Source organism: Schistocerca serialis, chromosome 1, assembly GCF_023864345.2.
Source record: "Schistocerca serialis cubense isolate TAMUIC-IGC-003099 chromosome 1, iqSchSeri2.2, whole genome shotgun sequence".
NCBI classification, from domain to species: domain Eukaryota; kingdom Metazoa; phylum Arthropoda; class Insecta; order Orthoptera; family Acrididae; genus Schistocerca; species Schistocerca serialis.
This window is the reverse complement of record NC_064638.1, coordinates 447942608-447960234: the sequence shown is the minus strand read 5'-3', so window position 1 is coordinate 447960234 and position 17627 is coordinate 447942608. Positions and strand designations below refer to the sequence as shown.

Sequence of the window (17627 nt, the reverse complement as noted above, 5' to 3'; positions counted from 1 at the left end):
CCTGTGCAGCTCTTGTCAGCCTCATTGTTACTGTAGTTTGTTTGTTGCTGCAAGGCCCATATTGTTACGAGTATGACTCGTTTAGTGCTGCACAAGGTGCTGTTCGAGAGACGCGCCTTTCGCTATGGCCTCGACACGCAAAGCAAGAGAGTCAGTACGTGCAACTGCAGCTAATTTTGAAAGTGTTGTGGCTCAGTGGTTTGAAGAAGATGATTCTTGCGAGGAAGGAAATATTTTTGAAGATGCAAGTAGTGAAGAGTCAGCCAATGAACCTGCAGATGTGAATATTGAGGCAGATGACAGTTCTTCCGATAATATTACTTCATCAGAGTCTGGAAATGAAGAACCAGCAGAAAAAGGTATAGAAGACCACACATACATTAGTCGGAATGGAACGATTTGGAAATTAGATCCCCCAGCAACTTTTCGTTCGCCTGTCCATAATATCGTAAAGAAGACACCTGGTCCAGCCCGTGGTTTGAAAACCTGTAAACCTAAGGACGCCTGGGACTATTTCATCTCCAAGGAAATACTAGAGGAAATCATCAACTGCACAAATATTGAAAGCAGAAGAGTGGCTGCTTTACGTGGTAAAACGTGGAAAAACGTTTCGCTTGCTGAAATGGAGGGTTTTCTTGGTCTTTTACTGCTTTCTGGTGTTGAGAAGAGTTGGGATGTCCCTATTAGAGAATTATTCTTGGATGAAAAGGCAAATCCTACATATAAGGCCACCATGTCAGTAAATAGATTCGAGGATATAAGGAGAATGATAAGATTTGATGACAGGCGTACCTGTGAAGCTCTATCTGCAGATGACAAACTTGCAGCTGTTCGCTATGTATGGGAACTATTTCTTGACAAGTGTTGAAATAGAATGATTCCCAATGATTCACTCACAGTTGAAGAACAGCTAGTCCCATTCCATTGTAGATGCAGCTTCACCGAGTATATGCCCTCTAAACCAGCCAAGTATGGCATAAAAATATTTTGGTTATGTGATGCTGCATCTGCATATGCTTTAGACGGAATTGCTTACGCGGGAAGGAAGCCCCATGTACCTATTCAGAAAAAACTTGGATTGAATGTGGTGAAAGAACTTGTTAAAAGCATTGAAGGATTATAAAAAGATATTACTGTTGACAACTTCTTTACTAGTGTGCAGCTGGCAGAAGAGATGCTTCAGAAGCAAATTACAGTGGTGGGAACAATCAAACAAAATAAACCAGAAATTCCTAATGAGATGAAACCACCTGCCTCAAGAGCGATTCATTCCGCTTTGTTTGCATTTAGAGGTGACATTACAATGGTGAGTTATGTTCCCAAAAAGAAAAAGTCTGTAGTTCTCATCAGCACAATGCATCACGACTAAAACATTGATGAAACTTATGCAAAAAAGAAACCAGATATAATGAAGTTCTATAACTCTACGAAGGGTGGAGTAGATCAAATGGACCAGAAAATTCGTTATTACACTTGCAAGAGACAAAAAAGAAGATGACCATTCGCATTATGGATGAATATGATGGACGTCGCAGCAATAAACAGTGAAATTTTATTTTCCGCCTAACATCTGACATACCATAGCGGAAGAAGTGATAAAAGGCGTTTTTTCCTAAGAGATTTAGAAGAGGAAATGGTTGGACCACTAATGGAACTTCGTATTCAGATCCCTAATCTTCCAAAGAAAATAGTTGATGCCATGCAAAGATGTGGTGTTCAAAAAGATGTCATATTGCCGAACCAACTATCTGTTTCAGGAAAAAGAAGAAGATGCAATTATTGTCGATATAACAAACACAGTAAAAGTGCTATGACATGCATTAAGTGTAAAACCAACATTTGTAAGGAACATAGTGGCGTTCTTTGTGCTTCTTGTTTGTCACATGTTGAAAACTAAGAAAAATGCAATTTTATGTGAACAATGAATAATAACTTTTTGTCAAAATATTGCCTATATACGTAATATTGTGAACAATGAGTATGTTTTAATTGAAGAAATGGTTGTAATAAATGTTATAAAATGTAAACTGCAACTTATAAGTGAATTAATAAAATTATTTGTATATGTTGTATGTAAATGGATGTAACTAATAAAAATTCACTCTTAGAGTTTTTTAAAAAATTAATAAAATGTTAATCAGGCCCACCAGATCCTGTTACTGTATCTTAGGAATCTTTCAATATGACAATAAATTTGACAGAAATAAATTTAACTTCAAAGAATGATTATATGAAAAGAGGAAAATTTTAAATTAGGACAAGACCTTAGAGACCCTGCATATGCATTCATGTGTATTTTTGGCACCATGCATCCTAGGGGTTAAGCTAGAACAAAAAAAAATGGTTCAAATGGCTCTGAGCACTATGGGACTTAACATCTATGGTCATCAGTCCCCTAGAACTTAGAACTACTTAAACCTAACTAACCTAAGGACATCACACAACACCCAGTCGTGACGAGGGAGAGAAAATCCCTGACCCCGCCGGGAATCGAACCCGGGAACCCGGGCGTGGGAAGCGAGAACGCTACCGCACGACCACGAGCTGCGGACTAAGCTAGAACAGCCACATACATTTGGTTGTGGTGAAGTCAAACGAGAGTTCTGTGAGAACTCACAGAAACTCTCAGCAAATTTCATTCGACATTGTACATCATACATAGTCCACCACTTCAAATACGACGACAGACGATTCTAGACAAAAATTAAAAAAAATACTTCGCATAATTTAATTAAACAGTGGAGCAGGAAGGGGAGGGGCTATACGAGTACTGATACACACAAATGATCCGTCATTCACCAAATAGCAACTTGCGACATAAAATTTCAGATGTAGAAATAGTGAAACGTTCTTTGTCTAAAAAAAAATAATAAAAAGTTAGAGGTCAAGTATGGCAATTGCGTCAACATAACTTTATTTTCAACAACATTCGATTCTTCCTTTATATATTTGTCTGTGGAATATCGAAAATATAATAGTAACAAAAATCGGGTTTGCAGATTGCAAATTACATTATAATTATCAAAAAAATAGTTTCAAATCAGTTCTAGGTCAGCCACATGCTCGTACCTTTACCTGAGATTGGAAAGGATATGTTTGAAAACATACATGAAAATAATGTTCACAAAACACATTACATAGAAAAGAGAGCTTTTGCAAGCTTCACCATCACGTAACCGATTGACGTATCAGTAAGTGTGAATGGAGGACAAGTAAGACATCTGAGTGCAAGCACGGGCTTTAAACTACACCAAGATTTCAGCCGGATTAACGTAAGTGCTGAGGTAACCGGGAACAAAGCGTGGGTCAGGATCAGCGTCCATAGCCGACAGCTTCGCTTGCACTGGAGCTCTTGCTGCCCGACACGGAGCCACCGTGGCCGTAGCCGACGCTCTCGGACGCTGACTGACTCGAACTCTTGCTGCCACTAAGGCTGCCATAGCCTCCTCCAAAGGCACCACTCTGGGAGCTGCTCGAAGACATGCTGCCGCTGCCACTCAAGCCACCGTAGCCACCTCCGAAGGCCCCACTCTGGGAGCTGCTGGAAGACTTGCTCCCACTGCCACTGATGCCGCCATAGCCACCTCCAAAGGCGCCGCTCTGTGAGCTGCTGGAAGACTTGCTCCCACTGCCACTGAGGCCGCCGTAGCCACCTCCGAAGGCACCGCTCTGGGAGCTGCTGGAAGATTGGCTACCACTAGCGCTCCCGCTGCCTTTCCCTCCTCCTACTGCGCCACTCTGGGAACTGCTGGATGACTCGCTACCACTGATGCTTCCGCTGCCTTTCCCTCCTCCTACTGCGCCACTCTGGGAACTGCTGGATGACTCGCTACCACTGATGCTTCCGCTGCCTTTCCCTCCTCCTACAGCACCACTCTGGGAACTGCTGGAAGACTGGCTACCACTGATGCTTCCGCCGCCTTTCCCTCCTCCTACAGCGCCACTCTGAGAACTGCTGGAAGACTGGCTACCACTAGCGCTCCCGCTGCCTTTCCCTCCTCCTACAGCACCACTCTGGGAACTGCTAGAAGACTGGCTACCACTGATGCTTCCGCTGCCTTTCCCTCCTCCTACAGCGCCACTCTGAGAACTGCTAGAAGACTGGCTACCACTGATGCTTCCGCTGCCTTTCCCTCCTCCTACAGCGCCACTCTGAGAACTGCTGGAAGACTGGCTACCACTAGCGCTCCCGCTGCCTTTCCCTCCTCCTATAGCACCACTCTGGGAACTGCTAGAAGACTGGCTACCACTGATGCTTCCACTGCCTTTCCCTCCTCCTACAGCGCCACTCTGAGAACTGCTGGAAGACTGGCTACCACTGGCACTGCCGCTGCCGCCGCCGCCGCCGCCAACGGCCCCACTCTGGGAGCTGCTGGAGGATCCACTGCCGCTGATACTTCCACTGCCACCACCTCCTGCACCGAATTTCATATTGTATTTCACAGAACAACAAAAACAGTTAGACGTCTGGGAATAATCTGTGCAAGAATTTTGCCTGGACTTAATAATGCAAAGAAGTTGAGCTGCTAGTCCCGACAGGAAAAGAGGACAGACCTATAGTAAACATGTCACTGAAAACAGCCGAAAGTTTCAAGCACTAGTGAAGCATAATGCATGAAAATAGAAGAAATGCACAAGAGATAAGTAAAGGAGAATGATATGGAACAAATAAATCCGTCATAAAGGTAAGATTGTGGTATACTAAATGTACAAGAACAGGTGATTAAGCAGATGGTCAACGGATAAGTTGAAAATGTAACAAAGCGAAAAATACTGAGCCGCAGCAGCGACAGAAATATGGAGGGAAGACGGAAGTAAGTGGAGAGGAAGACGGAAGTAAGTGGAGAGGCTTCTGTTCCAAGGAGACCAGTGGGAGAAACTGTGAGAGATGATCATGATGATCTCCTTATTTACCAAAATACCTACACACAAGGTAAGTAACTGAACTATTCCAAAGACTAACAGGGTGTCCCACGAGGAATAGTCAATATTCAGGGATGTGACGGGAGCGGTCATCCGATGCAAAAGTCAAGTAAACATGAACTCTAAAATATATACCTCAAGAGCTATTGCGAAGCAAATCTTTTCTACTGCAATGTCTTTGCTTTACATATTTTGACAGGGGGTAGTACGGTCCACGACCTTGCCGCAGTGGATACACCGGTTCCCATGAGATCACCGACGTTAAGCTCTGTCGGGCGTGGTCGGCACTTGGATGGGTGACCATCCAGGCCGCCATGCACTGTTGCCATTTTACGGGGTGCACTCAGCCTCGTGATGCCAATTGCGGAGCTACTCGACCGAATAGTAGCGACTTCGGTCAAGAATACCACCGTACGACCGGGAGAGCGGTGTGCTGACCCCACGCCCCTCCTATCCGCATCCTCCACCGAGGATGACACGGCGGTCGGATGGACCCGGTAGGCCACTCGTGGCCCGACGACGGAGTGGTAGTCTGGTCCAAAAGACGAAAAATGTCTGGTAACGTGGGCTCTAAAGTGCACATCTTATGAGCTGTGAGTACTTGTTCAGTTTCAGTACGGTGAAATACATCTCTTCTACTGAAAAGCCCTCACATTTCTTAGAGAATGCATTTTAGAGCCCATGTTTACTAGAAATTTTTTTGTTGTTTAGGTTCATGCTAACTCCTCGAAAAATATGGAATGCAAATAGACTGCAGTAGAAGAGATTTCACAATATCGAAGGAGAATAAGTGCTCTTAGCTCTTACGTTATGCATTTTAGAGCCCGTAATCATTCCTATCATATCCCTGAATACTGGCCAATCCTCCTGGGACATCCTGTACAGTCTTCTGATAAGTCTATAGCTCATGCGTGAGCGCACTTGTGGTTGTTTACTTAGAAACGGCAAACATTAAAGTAAGATGTTCCGCAGGTAAACATATTGTTGGCACAGGGCGGATTATCAACGTACACTAGCTACATAAAAAAGAATCCTGTCTTTTCGCAATACTAACATTACATAAGTCGTTGTGCATCTGCGAGCGATATTCTTAGACCTTGAGCTACCACTAGTTATTGTGCCAGCCCACTTCAACATGACTCAACTCACTGGCAGTGGGTGAACACTTTACTACAGACTTGCTCCTTCCGCCCTCTGGAAGGCAAAATCAGCGGACTCCTGCGTAGCCCCACTGGAAACGACACGAAGTAATGTGTTAAGCTGTTGAAGGAACGAATGCAAACGGATGTTAGCTTGTAGGTGGATATATATATACGGCAAGTACAAAAATTTGGAGCAACTTTTCCATTTGCATTACGTCAGATCTCGTAACATTTTCCGTGGGAACGAAACAGACGTTAATACTAAAGTGCTCAACCACTGCCAATGAGTTAATCAATTATAGTGAATTTCTGACAGGAGACATTTACCCATTCACAGTTGCCTTTCTTGGAGCGCAACCGTTTGATATAGCCCTTACTAAAATGTAAGATAGATGCTAAAGAAACTTAAGATGAAGCTTTTGGAAGAAAGGCAATGTTTTTCTCCCCTGTTGCATAAATTTAAATATCAACATACGTGGTGGACCACTCTACTGTTCTAATGCTTCAATGGTAAACCTCTCGGAAGAATCATAATAATTAAATTAGAGATTAAAGCATGTATTTAGTCTGTCATATTTCCGTACTTCTGTATATGCGTGGAAAAGGAAAGGGATTGCCAAATACTGATGCGATGTATCCACTGCACTGCACAGGTTAATGACTTGCTGAGTGTGTACGTAGCTGTGAGCGTCACTCCACAACAGACAGCAGGGAACAGCGTGGCGGTGCGGCGCCTCCAGGGGGTGTGATAATAACTGAACAAAATATGTTTGTGTAAATTCGTAAACAATGTTAATATTTCAATACATTTTTAAATGCTATGCCTGGATGAGGCAGTTGACCGAGCTTCAACTTCAGTTACATCTCCGACTGTTTGCTGATGACAGTGTAGTATACGGGAAGGTATGGTCCTTGAGTGACTCTAGTAAGATAGGGGATGGCTTAGACAGAATTTCAGTTTGGAGTGACGAATGGCAGCTTGCGCTAAATTTATAAAAATGTAAGTTAGCGCAGACGAGAATCAAAAACAACCCTGTAATTTTCAAATACATTATTAGTAGTGTGCTGCTTGATGCAGTCACGTCGATTAATTATCTAGATGTAATGTTGCAAACCGATATGAATTGCAACGGACACGTAAGGACGGTTATAGGGAAGGCGAGCGATCCACATCCACTGATAGAATTTTAGAAGAGTGTAGCTCATAAGTTAAGCAGACTGCATATAGGGCACTTAGGCGACACATTCCTGAGTACCACTGTTCGGATTTTCGAGATCCCCACAGGGACGGAATACAGGAAGACATCACTGTCATTCAGAGGCGTGCTGGTAGATTAGCTAGCAGTAGGTTCAACGAACACGCGAGAGTTACGGAGATGCTTCGTGAACTTTAACGAGAATCCCTGGAAGGACGATGACGCTCTTCTGGCGAAACATTACTGAAAAAATTTAGAGAACGGGTATTTGCTGCTGACTGCAGAACGATTCTACTACCGTGAACACATATGTAGCTCAGGGACCGCGAAGGCAAGAGCAAAAAAATTTGGGCTCGGATGTAGGCGTATAGAAACTCATCATGAGGTTGAAGCTCCTTTGTCCGTGTTTGCTTTCAGAATACATATGTTTTTGGATGGGGAACGCCTTTAGCAAAACAGTTTTTTGTTTTTTATCCCAAATATGTTTCAATGCAGTTGCAGCATCATGAGTGGGCTTTTATTTTATGGCTGTTAAACATAAAGAATGTTCTTTACCGTTTACGCACATGTAAATATTAATTTTTAAAATCGTAATTACGAATTTTTCAAGAACACATAAAATTATATATTCATACGTTTTGCCACATGGTGAGGTATATAATATCTCAGGAAAACCACACATGTAAATATTAGTTTTTAAAATCGTAATTACAAATTTTTCAAGAACACATAAAATTATGTATTCATACATTTTTACCAGATGGTGAGATACATAATACTTCAGGAAAACCACACCATGTGGTATAAAGGTATGAATACATAATTTTATGCGTTCTTGAAATATTTTTAAGTACTATTTTAAAAAGTAATATTTACACATGTACAAACAGTAAAGCACATTCTTCATGTTTAACAGCCATAAAATAAAAGCCCACTGCAACTGCAGTGAAACTTGTTTGGTATAAAAAATAAAATTGTGTTTTGCTAAAGAAGGACCCCATCCAAAAACAGATGTACAGAAACTCGTTTTTCTCTCGCTCCATTTGTGAGTGTAACAGGAAAGGAAACCACTACCAATTGTACATTGTATCCTCTGCCACACACCACACGATGGCTGTTTGTGACACTACCTGGCCAGTCAAATTCTGCTTCTACATTTGGCGAGAGAAGACTCCTAGCACTCGAGAGCATTGTTGCCAGTTTCCAACTGCAGAATGAAAAATGCTGCCCTGAGCACAGACTGAAAATCATAGTCTCCTAGTACTGAGTCTACATTGAGACGTTACTGTAGAAACACCTGCAACGACTGGTCGTGCTAGAGCAAGGAGTAACTGAGCAGAGCCCATCTCAGCTATCGTGTATCTTCTTTGAGTGAAAGCACTAAACAACTCAAACCAGCTACCTCTGGGCTGGGTGTCAAATGTGAACTTCGCTGCTGCTATGCTAGGGCTGTGCAGACACTCACCTGGTTTGCCATGTCCTCCTTCTGCTCCTCCTCCTCCTCCTTGACCTCCTCCTCCTTGACCTCCTCCTCCTCCTGCTCCTCCTCCTCCTCCTCCTCCTCCATGACCGCCCTCATGTCCTCCTCCTCCGTGACCGCCTCCTCCCCCTCCGTGACCTCCTCCTCCATGTCCACCCTCATGACCGCCGTGACCTCCTCCTTCTCCTCCCCCTCCCCCTCCGTGTCCTCCTCCTCCTCCATGTCCACCCTCATGGCCGCCGTGGCCTCCTCCGTGACCGCCGTGTCCGTGGCCGTGGCCGTGTCCGTGTCCGTGCCAGTGTCCGTGGCCGTGCCCGTGCCAGTGGCCGTGGTGGCCGTGGTGTGCGTCCGAGTCCGCTTCGCGCCGCTCCCTCAGCGACTCAGCAGCTGCAACACACGTTCGCTGTCAGAGAGCCGCCACGCCCACTCTGCGCGTCTGGTTGCAACTTCTTTAGACGACAAAGTGCTCACATCAGACGCTTATCGATCCATGAATCAAGACTGTCAGGATACATAGAAACTAAAAATAGAACACAGAGAAGCGCGATTACAAGTTCAGTGAAGAAGAAACAAGAGGATGTCAGGGTTATTGTGCAGTTCGGCACCCAGCCTTTGCTCTACTGTCCGCCTATGATAACTGCGAGTCTAATGCCTGTAATTAGAAATTCTCGGGACTACGGAGTAACTAAAATTCACTTTTCATAATTTATTAAACACTTGCTTTAAAGAGTGAAACTAAATACGTATTTTCGTCTGTATTGAACTCGTTATTGACGGGATGTAAAACAGTAATTTTGTTGGATGTCTTATTGTTTCTGTACAGGTAGTTCTCATTGGAATAATATCGATATGCTTCTTGAACTTTGAAAATAAATATTATTCTGCCAATAACAGGTCAGAACACCTGTAGTACCTGTTACTAGTTCGAATTTCGCTGTCCGCAGCTCGTGGTCGTGCGATAGCGTTCTCGCTTCCCATGCCCGGGTTCCCGGGTTCGATTCCCGGCGGGGTCAGGGATTTTCTCTGCTTCGTGATGACTGGGTGTTGTGTGATGTCCTTAGGTTAGTTAGGTTTAGATAGTTCTAAGTTCTAGGGGACTGATGACCATAGATGTTAAGTCCCATAGTGCTCAGAGCCATTTTTTTGGAATTTCGCTACTGATGTTATGACTTGGCAAGACAGCCAAGTCACTATGAGAGGATGCCGAAAGGCACGCGTTTAGCTCACGCAGGCTGGCGTGAGGTCTGGAACAGGTCAAGGTCTTATAGCAGCAAAAATAGTACGTAGCTTCTGGAATACTTAACTTTAATCCATAATTGGTGAACATCAGTCTGACGGTACATGCATCACAAGATAAATAGCAAGTGATAATGGCGCCTTGCTAGGTCGTAGCAAATGACGTAGCTGAAGGCTATGCTAACTATCGTCTCGGCAAAGGAGAGCATTATTTGTCAGTGAACCATCGCTAGCAAAGTCGGCTGTACAACTGGGGCGAGTGCTAGGACGTCTCTCTAGACCTGCCGTGTGGTGGCGCTCGGTCTGCAATCACTAATAGTGGCGACACGCGGGTCCGACGTATACTACCGGACCGCGGCCGATTTAAAGGCTACCACCTAGCAAGTGTGGTGTCTGGCGGTGACACCATAACTGAAATGCCGGAAAGTTGAGATATTGAAATGAATATGAGCAGCGTGAATTGACCATGCTTCTCACCTAATTATATCTCGTTCTAACATACTTCAGGCTTTGACAGAATTTCGATTTTACCGACTTTTTTTCCATGGTTCATGTACTGCAACCCAAAATTCAATTATATTACTTCTGATGTGTTGACATATAATCTGAGAATTGAATGAACACAAAAACGAATTACTAGTGTTCAAAAAAGGGAATCTGAAATCAGTCGCGAATCGTATTTTAAGTGAAATTACAGAAATAACGCAATAAAGTGACATATTTTTGTTAATAGATGAATTAATACCTAAGGAGAAAGTCTTGTTTCCCAGAACTGACAGCATGTGACAGAAATCCAAATAAATCTAAGGCTCTTGTTAAGTAATACTAAAAATATCCACAGTTGCTAAATTCTTCATATCAGACAATTCGTTATTAATTCGTGTCTAGTCTCACCAGTAGTTTAACCATTACTGTTATCACTTTTAACGGCAGAGTACAACAAATTGAAACTGAATATTTGCACCGAGGCAAACTGCAGTAAAGATCAGGATGCGTCTGTCTCAACATTAACAATATTTACTGCATGAGAGAGCTACACAGTCAAGACAACACCACAAAATTTTATTAATAACATCTCCATTTCTCGTCGTTGTAGTAGCCGGTACTTCAGGAAATCACATGGAAGCATTATGACGGATCACCCACATAACATATCAAAAACTGGAATAAGAACACTCTTCATGCATGGAAGTATATAGGTCTTCGAAAGCCGAAACGTAATTCCGTCTGTATGTCGAAATATGTCCATAAGAAAGTTCAAACAATTTCTATAGCAATATCAAAGCCCGAAATGAAGCGTACACAGCTCGAAATGGAAACACTCCCCTGACTTGGAGACTTCGATGCTCGATTAAGAAAGGAACTTTTGTAAAGCACGGTATACGAAGCGAATGCAAAAATTTGTGCAGCCGGCAGTTGACTAACCTTGCAGAGCGGCTGCATTAATGCAGGCAGCAGCTGCCACCAGCAGCAGAGCGACCACGGCGGTGTGCATTGCGGCGCCTGTGCCTGGCCAGCGCCGCGCACGCCTTAATATACTCAGCGGTCTGCCCCACCACGCCCGCCGCCATTGTTGGTGATCGTTGGTTGTCCCGGGCCCGTAGTTCCCCCAAGTAGCCACTTAGCCGCGCTGATCGCCGCCCTGCACTTGGATCCACGTGTTCGTGCTTCGGTCATCGAATCGCGATCAGGTTCATTATTACTATCTGCTAGTGATAAGGGGAAAGTTGCCATGTTTCATAAGGATACGTAGTAATTTATGTACGACTACAAAGAACAGTGCTAAGATTCCTCACTATTACCGACGAGTGTAAGTTTGTTAAATATTTCAGAAGTCGTCAGCGTTTGGTGTTAAAACTCTAACAGCATCCGAGTTCGTAGTTTAAATTATGAGAATTCTGGTCCACCTATTACGCAAACAATTGTTCATTTTTAAGCCCAAACATTTTTCAACACATCTGTGATATCCTTAGTGGATGCTTTTATTCGGTTCTCATTCTTCAGACTCTTTGGTTCTTAGGACCTTAGTTTGGATTTTTGCACGGCTATCATACGCAATAGCTATCATAAATTAGTTGGTACTGCTTAAGCTAGCCGCACTTAAAGAGTACTTTTGACCAGATGCATTTCACTTTTATTTATAATATAATTTACACATGTTGTTGGGGCGATCTAATGTTGTAATATATAATACTGGAAGGCAGGATCGCTTGCTGATAAATTGTTTATTTCATGAGCAGTTTCGTCAATAACTAGCTGTCATCCTGATATTCCTGAACGAGATCTCGGAATCTGAGGAAGACAGCTAATTACTGTCAAAACCGGTCGTGAAATAAAATATTTAACTGCAAGCGATCTTGTCTTCTAATATTGTAAGTTTTATCTATAAATTTTCTTCGTTGTGAGCGGATATTGAGGTTGAAAACTCTGTCGCATTGCAATGAAATAAGTGAATACGCGGCAAAGTTTTCGATATCAGCCGCTGCTAACAAGACAATAGGCAATGGACTTCAGAATACGTAAACAACAGGCATAAAACACCAGGGGCCACAAAAGATGTTTTATTAATAAAAGGAAACGTTTATGATGAAAAAATTATTTAACTGCGATTAGCTTAAAACGGATAAACCGATAACAGCTACTTCTTAGAATCGTTTTCTATTGTTACATAGGTTGCCATCTCCTAAGTAGTTTTTGTCGTTTCCTCCTAAGGTTCATGCTCATCCGTTACAGCATTATACACAGAAACCCTGCAAACGTTACTGAACGACCACACTCGCATGTTGAGTGTTGTTAGCGCGAAGTTAATGCAACATTTCATGCTATCGTCCTTATAATTGTGGCATTCTGACTTTAACCGGTTATTAACGTAACGAGTTGTCAAAATAAAAGATGTTGAAAGTATATACACATATTTTAAATAGATGTTTTAAGAAAGACAAACACCATCTGGGCCACTTTTTCATGTTTCTTCGAATTACTGTTTCCGACTCTGCAGAGATCATCTTCAGATCAAACCTAATTACTGGGACCCGCAGTTCGTCATCACGGTGAAACTTCAGTTTGAGTTTCAGTTGGAGTTCCGACCTGATAGCGAACCGCGATTTTCAGTAATTGGATTTGGATGTGAAGGTCATCTCTGACATAAGTCGAAACCCATAATCCGAGCAAAGTACAAATTTGATCCATGTGGTATTTGTCTTTATTCATCATATTAAAAGTGGTCACGGTACCCTCAGACGTCAGCATATGAATTTTTTCTACTTCCTCCGAGGTTCTTATTGAGATCAATTCATCGTCTTTTCACGTTGGAATAATTTGCAAACATTTTGTTGTTTTACATCATAAACATTTTTTCCCTTGAGTCTTCGATTAACTCGAAAGTGGCAAGTAGACAAGGTTATGGTTAAGACACCGATAGCTAGACTTAAAAATTATTGTCCTTCTTCGCAGTAGAAAGAAGAGGTATTAAAATGCGCCTCTCCATCTACACAATAACTACAAAAATTACCATGTAACAGCGGAAATCTTTCTGTAGGAGTATATGCAGACCGCACCGGCGCAATGGTTAATTCACTAGTCTTGTATTCGGGCGCAGCGTGGTTCAAATCGCTGTCACGTCATCCTGAGTTAAGTTATTCGGTAGTTTTCCCGAATTTCATCTGTCGAAGGCTGAAATAGTTCCTGTGACAAGGCGACGTCGGTTCTCTTATTATTTTAACCACTGAGCTACCGATCTGTCTGTAAGCACCTTGACACTGACTAAATTTACTTTCTGCTTTTTTACCTTCAGACTTTCAACTCAGTTTCGAAAATTTTATATTGGAAAATGACAAATTGAGCCTTAAACTTATGTTACTTCCACAATCGTTCAGATATACAACAAACATACATTAAAGACATGCACAGGTATTTTCGTTGCTCGATAATGGGAAAATTGACGAATAAGTTTATGTATTTCTGAAAACCTTCTAACCAGCTAAGCGTGTACTTATGGTCTTCCGTCATATGCGCTTACCTTATATCCTGAAAAAGAGTAGATCACCCTTAAATGAGGGAGTTGTTTTCCAGCACATTATGTATTCCAGAATACTTTGGTGTTAGACTGTAGTAACTTATACATCTAATTCTGATCACTTAAAAAGAACGATTATTTATGTGCTCACTTAGTGGTTTCAATGAACTCACTTTGCTTTCTATGTTCAAATGGCTCTAGGCACTATGGGACTTAATATCGGAGGTTATCAGTCCCCTTGACTTAGAACTACTTAAACCTAAGGAAATGAGACACATCCACGCCCGAGGCAGGATTCGAACCTGCGACCGTGTCATCTGCGCGGTTACAGACTGAAGAACCTAGAACCGCTCGACCACAGCGGCCGGCTTGCTTTCAATGTCCTCATATATGAATCACCAATATAGTGTCCAGAAATGGCAAGTGCGAAGTGTAAAACAGATGTAATTACTTGATTTTTAGAAAGACACGTTGGCGTACAAAGCTTAAACCATGAAGCTCCCGGCTTTATGCATGGTCAGTGACAGAAATAAAAGAAATATTCAAGATTGGGATTAAAATTCGGGGTGAAAGGATACCAGTGAAAAGATTCGTTGGGTGACGTTTTTATTCTCAGTGAAAGTTAAAAAGAATTACAGGATCTGCTGAATTTAATGTGCAGTGTAATGAGTACAGGACATGGATTGAGAGTAAATCAAGGAAAGACGAAAATAATAAGTAGCAGAAATGAGAATACTGAGAAACTTAACATCAGAATTCGTGATCATAAAGTAAATGAAGTTAAGGAATTCTGCTGCCTATGCAGCAAAATAATAGCAAGGAGGACATAAAAAGCAGATTATCACACGCAAAAATGACATTCCTGACCAAAAGAAGTCTACTAGTAGCATACGCAGGCCTTAATTTGAGGAAGACATATCTGAGAAAGTGCGTTTCGTTGGGTTCAAATGGCTCTGAGCTCTACGCGACTTAACTTCTGAGGTCATCAGTCGCCTAGAACTTCGAACTAAGTAAACCTAACTAACCTAAGGACATCACACACATCCATGCCCGAGGCAGGATTCGAACCTGCGACCGCAGCGGTAACGCGGTTCCAGACTGAAGCGCCTAGAACCGCATGGCCACACCGGCCGGCCCCAAGTGCGTTTGAAGCATAGAATTGTATGGGGGTGAAACATGGTGTGTGGGAAGACGGAACAGAAGAGAGTGGAAGCATTTAAGATATGATGCTATAGAAGAATGTTGAAGATTAGGTTACCTGATAAGGTAAGGAACGAGGAGATTCTCGCAGAATCGGATAGGAAAGGAATATGTGGAAAACACTGACAAAAGGAAGGACGGGGTGATAGGACATCTGTTAAGACTTCAGGTAATAACTCTCATGGTACCAGAAGAAGCTGTTGAAGGTAAAAACTATAGGAAAAGACAGAGATTGGAATACATCCAGCAAATATGAAAAGATTGGCACAGGAGAAGATTCGTGGCGTACCGCATCAAAGGAATCAGAAAACTGAGGACTGAAGGGAGAGGACCACTACGTTATGACCGAAATTAATAACCTGATGACCATCATCAGACCTCATTTCGAATTATTTTCTGAACACATCGATAACAATCGAAAACTTATTCGTACTTGTGTCTGAATTTCGTCATAATAAACCGAAATTAATAGTCTGAAGTCAAATATTGTGGTTCGTAACCGATATAAACACAAATCTATAGTTGTATTCATTTGGTTTCTAGTACTAATGTGGCTCATGTAATGCCGTAATCATAGCAAGTTGAGGATACCACTCATCGTATTTGGAACTACACTTCAGTGAGCTCCAATCATGGAAGAGCAGGGCTCAACGGCATATCGATGATGGAGTCTCTAGCGACGGAGCACAACTTCCAACTGGGAAAGGGTGGAGATGGAAATCAGCTGTGTTCTATCGCCTTACGCGACTTAGGCAAACCATGGAAAACCATCTACTCGTACATTCAATGGATTTAATTCGCATGAAACATGTTGAGCACGTCGGGCATAGATTTGCTCAATTAGTTCGAGTGCTGTAACTGAAGCATGACACAGCTTTAATAGCATTAAAATTCTTGGAATATGTATCAATTTGACTGAAATTAGTCGATAAACTGACCGGATATTACTTCTCTGATGGAAATATTTCAACAGGTTAGTCATTATGATAGCAGTTAGATCCGTCAGTGCAGCTACTCTATATCTTAATTATTTGGCTGATAACCTTAGTCGCTTAAAGCCATTACAAACATCTGCTGACATCTGTCCTTTCCTAATAGCCTACTTATCTAACGTGAAGTGTTTGTTGTCTTCAGTTCCAAGCCATTTAGGTAACAGGTGGACCGTTATACGAAGTTCCTTCGGCAGTCAGAGACATCTTTAACTTAACGTTAAGAGCATCTCGCACAAAGTAACACAGGCATGCAGTCTACCATGTTGCAGGCGGAGAGAAACTGCGAGAACGGGTGACGACACCGTCCCAGCAAGAGCTACAAAATTGTGCCAACACTCGGAATGGTGTCCTTGGCCCTCTGTTCAGTTCCATCCATCCTACAGTTTTCAAACACTCATCATTACTGTAATATATGTGATGTTGAGGTTGCATCTTTTATATACCACGCTCATCCTCAAAACATGCTACCGTATGATGTGTTTTTTAGTGTCGACAAGACATGATGATTTCTCCTACTGACCCATACCATTAGCTGCGTAAGAGGCACTAAATGGAAGTTTAACTTTTGTGAACGGAGGCTTCATTTTACCTCGTTTCAGACACATCGCTAGCTGCAAGGTGAAAAGAGCGACTATTGGATGTACAGTGTCATCAGGAGTGCCCCAGGGAAGTGTGATAGGACCGGTAGTATTTTCTGTATACACAAATGATTTGGCGCGCAGGACGGGCAGCAACCCACAGTTGTTAGCTGATTATCCTGTGCTGTCCTGAGAGGTGTCGCAGTTGAGGAACTGTAGGAGGTACAAGATGACTCAGACAAAATTTCTACTTGGTCTGATGATTGGCAGCTAACTCTAAACGTAGAAAAATCGTTCAGATGGCTCGCAGCACTATGGGACTTAAAATCTGAGCTCATCAGTCCCCTAAACTTAAAACTACTTAAACCTAACTAACCTAAGGACATCACACACATCCATTCCCAAGACAGGGTTCGAACCTGCGATCGTAGCAGCAGCGCGGTTCCGGACTGAAGCGCCTAGAACGCTCGGCCACAGCGGCCAGCATAGAAAAATGTAAGCTAATGCGAATGAATAGGGAAAACAAACCCGTAATGTTCCGATACAGCATCAGTAATGTCCTGAATGAAATATTCACTCTGCAGCGGAGAGTGCGCTGATATGAAACTTCCTGGCAAATTACAACTAAGTTCCGGACCGAGACTCGAACTCGGGACCTTTGCCTTTAGCAGGAAATTCCTCTACCATCTTTATGTTTTTGGTTTTTCTTTCCATTTTGTTCGTTATTGTTCGTAACGGACGTCGCATGACATTCGTTGAAGTTCGTTGTTGATCCCCTCACTCAGTCTATTATTATTATTACAGAGACCAACCAGCTCTCTGACCGAACACGCTGCGGTACCGTGCCGGCTTTTTATTGCTCGTT

At 42.6% G+C, this 17627-nt stretch overlaps 1 protein-coding gene across 1 annotated transcript; it reads right to left on the bottom strand.

Moving 5' to 3' along the window:
- Positions 1-2877: 2877 nt before the first annotated feature.
- Positions 2878-11472, bottom strand: LOC126482574 (uncharacterized). Its single transcript, XM_050106548.1, has 3 exons — positions 11403-11472; positions 8727-8846; positions 2878-4415 (listed from the first exon to the last, which is right to left on the bottom strand). The coding sequence occupies exons 1-3, from the start codon at positions 11470-11472 to the stop codon at positions 3313-3315; spliced, it is 1293 nt and encodes a 430-aa protein (XP_049962505.1). The 3' UTR covers positions 2878-3312.
- Positions 11473-17627: the final 6155 nt, after the last annotated feature.

Excerpts from the sequence above, each read along its gene's own strand:
- LOC126482574 (XM_050106548.1), bottom strand. The coding sequence starts at position 11,472 with ATGCACACCGCCGTGGTCGCTCTGCTGCTGGTGGCAGCTGCTGCCTGC. Across the intron at positions 8,847-11,402 it reads TAATGCAGCCGCTCTGCAAG|GAGGACATGAGGGCGGTCAT; the intron begins GTTAGTCAACTG and ends GTCACGGAGGAG. Across the intron at positions 4,416-8,726 it reads AGGAGGACATGGCAAACCAG|GAGGTGGTGGCAGTGGAAGT; the intron begins GTGAGTGTCTGC and ends AATTCGGTGCAG.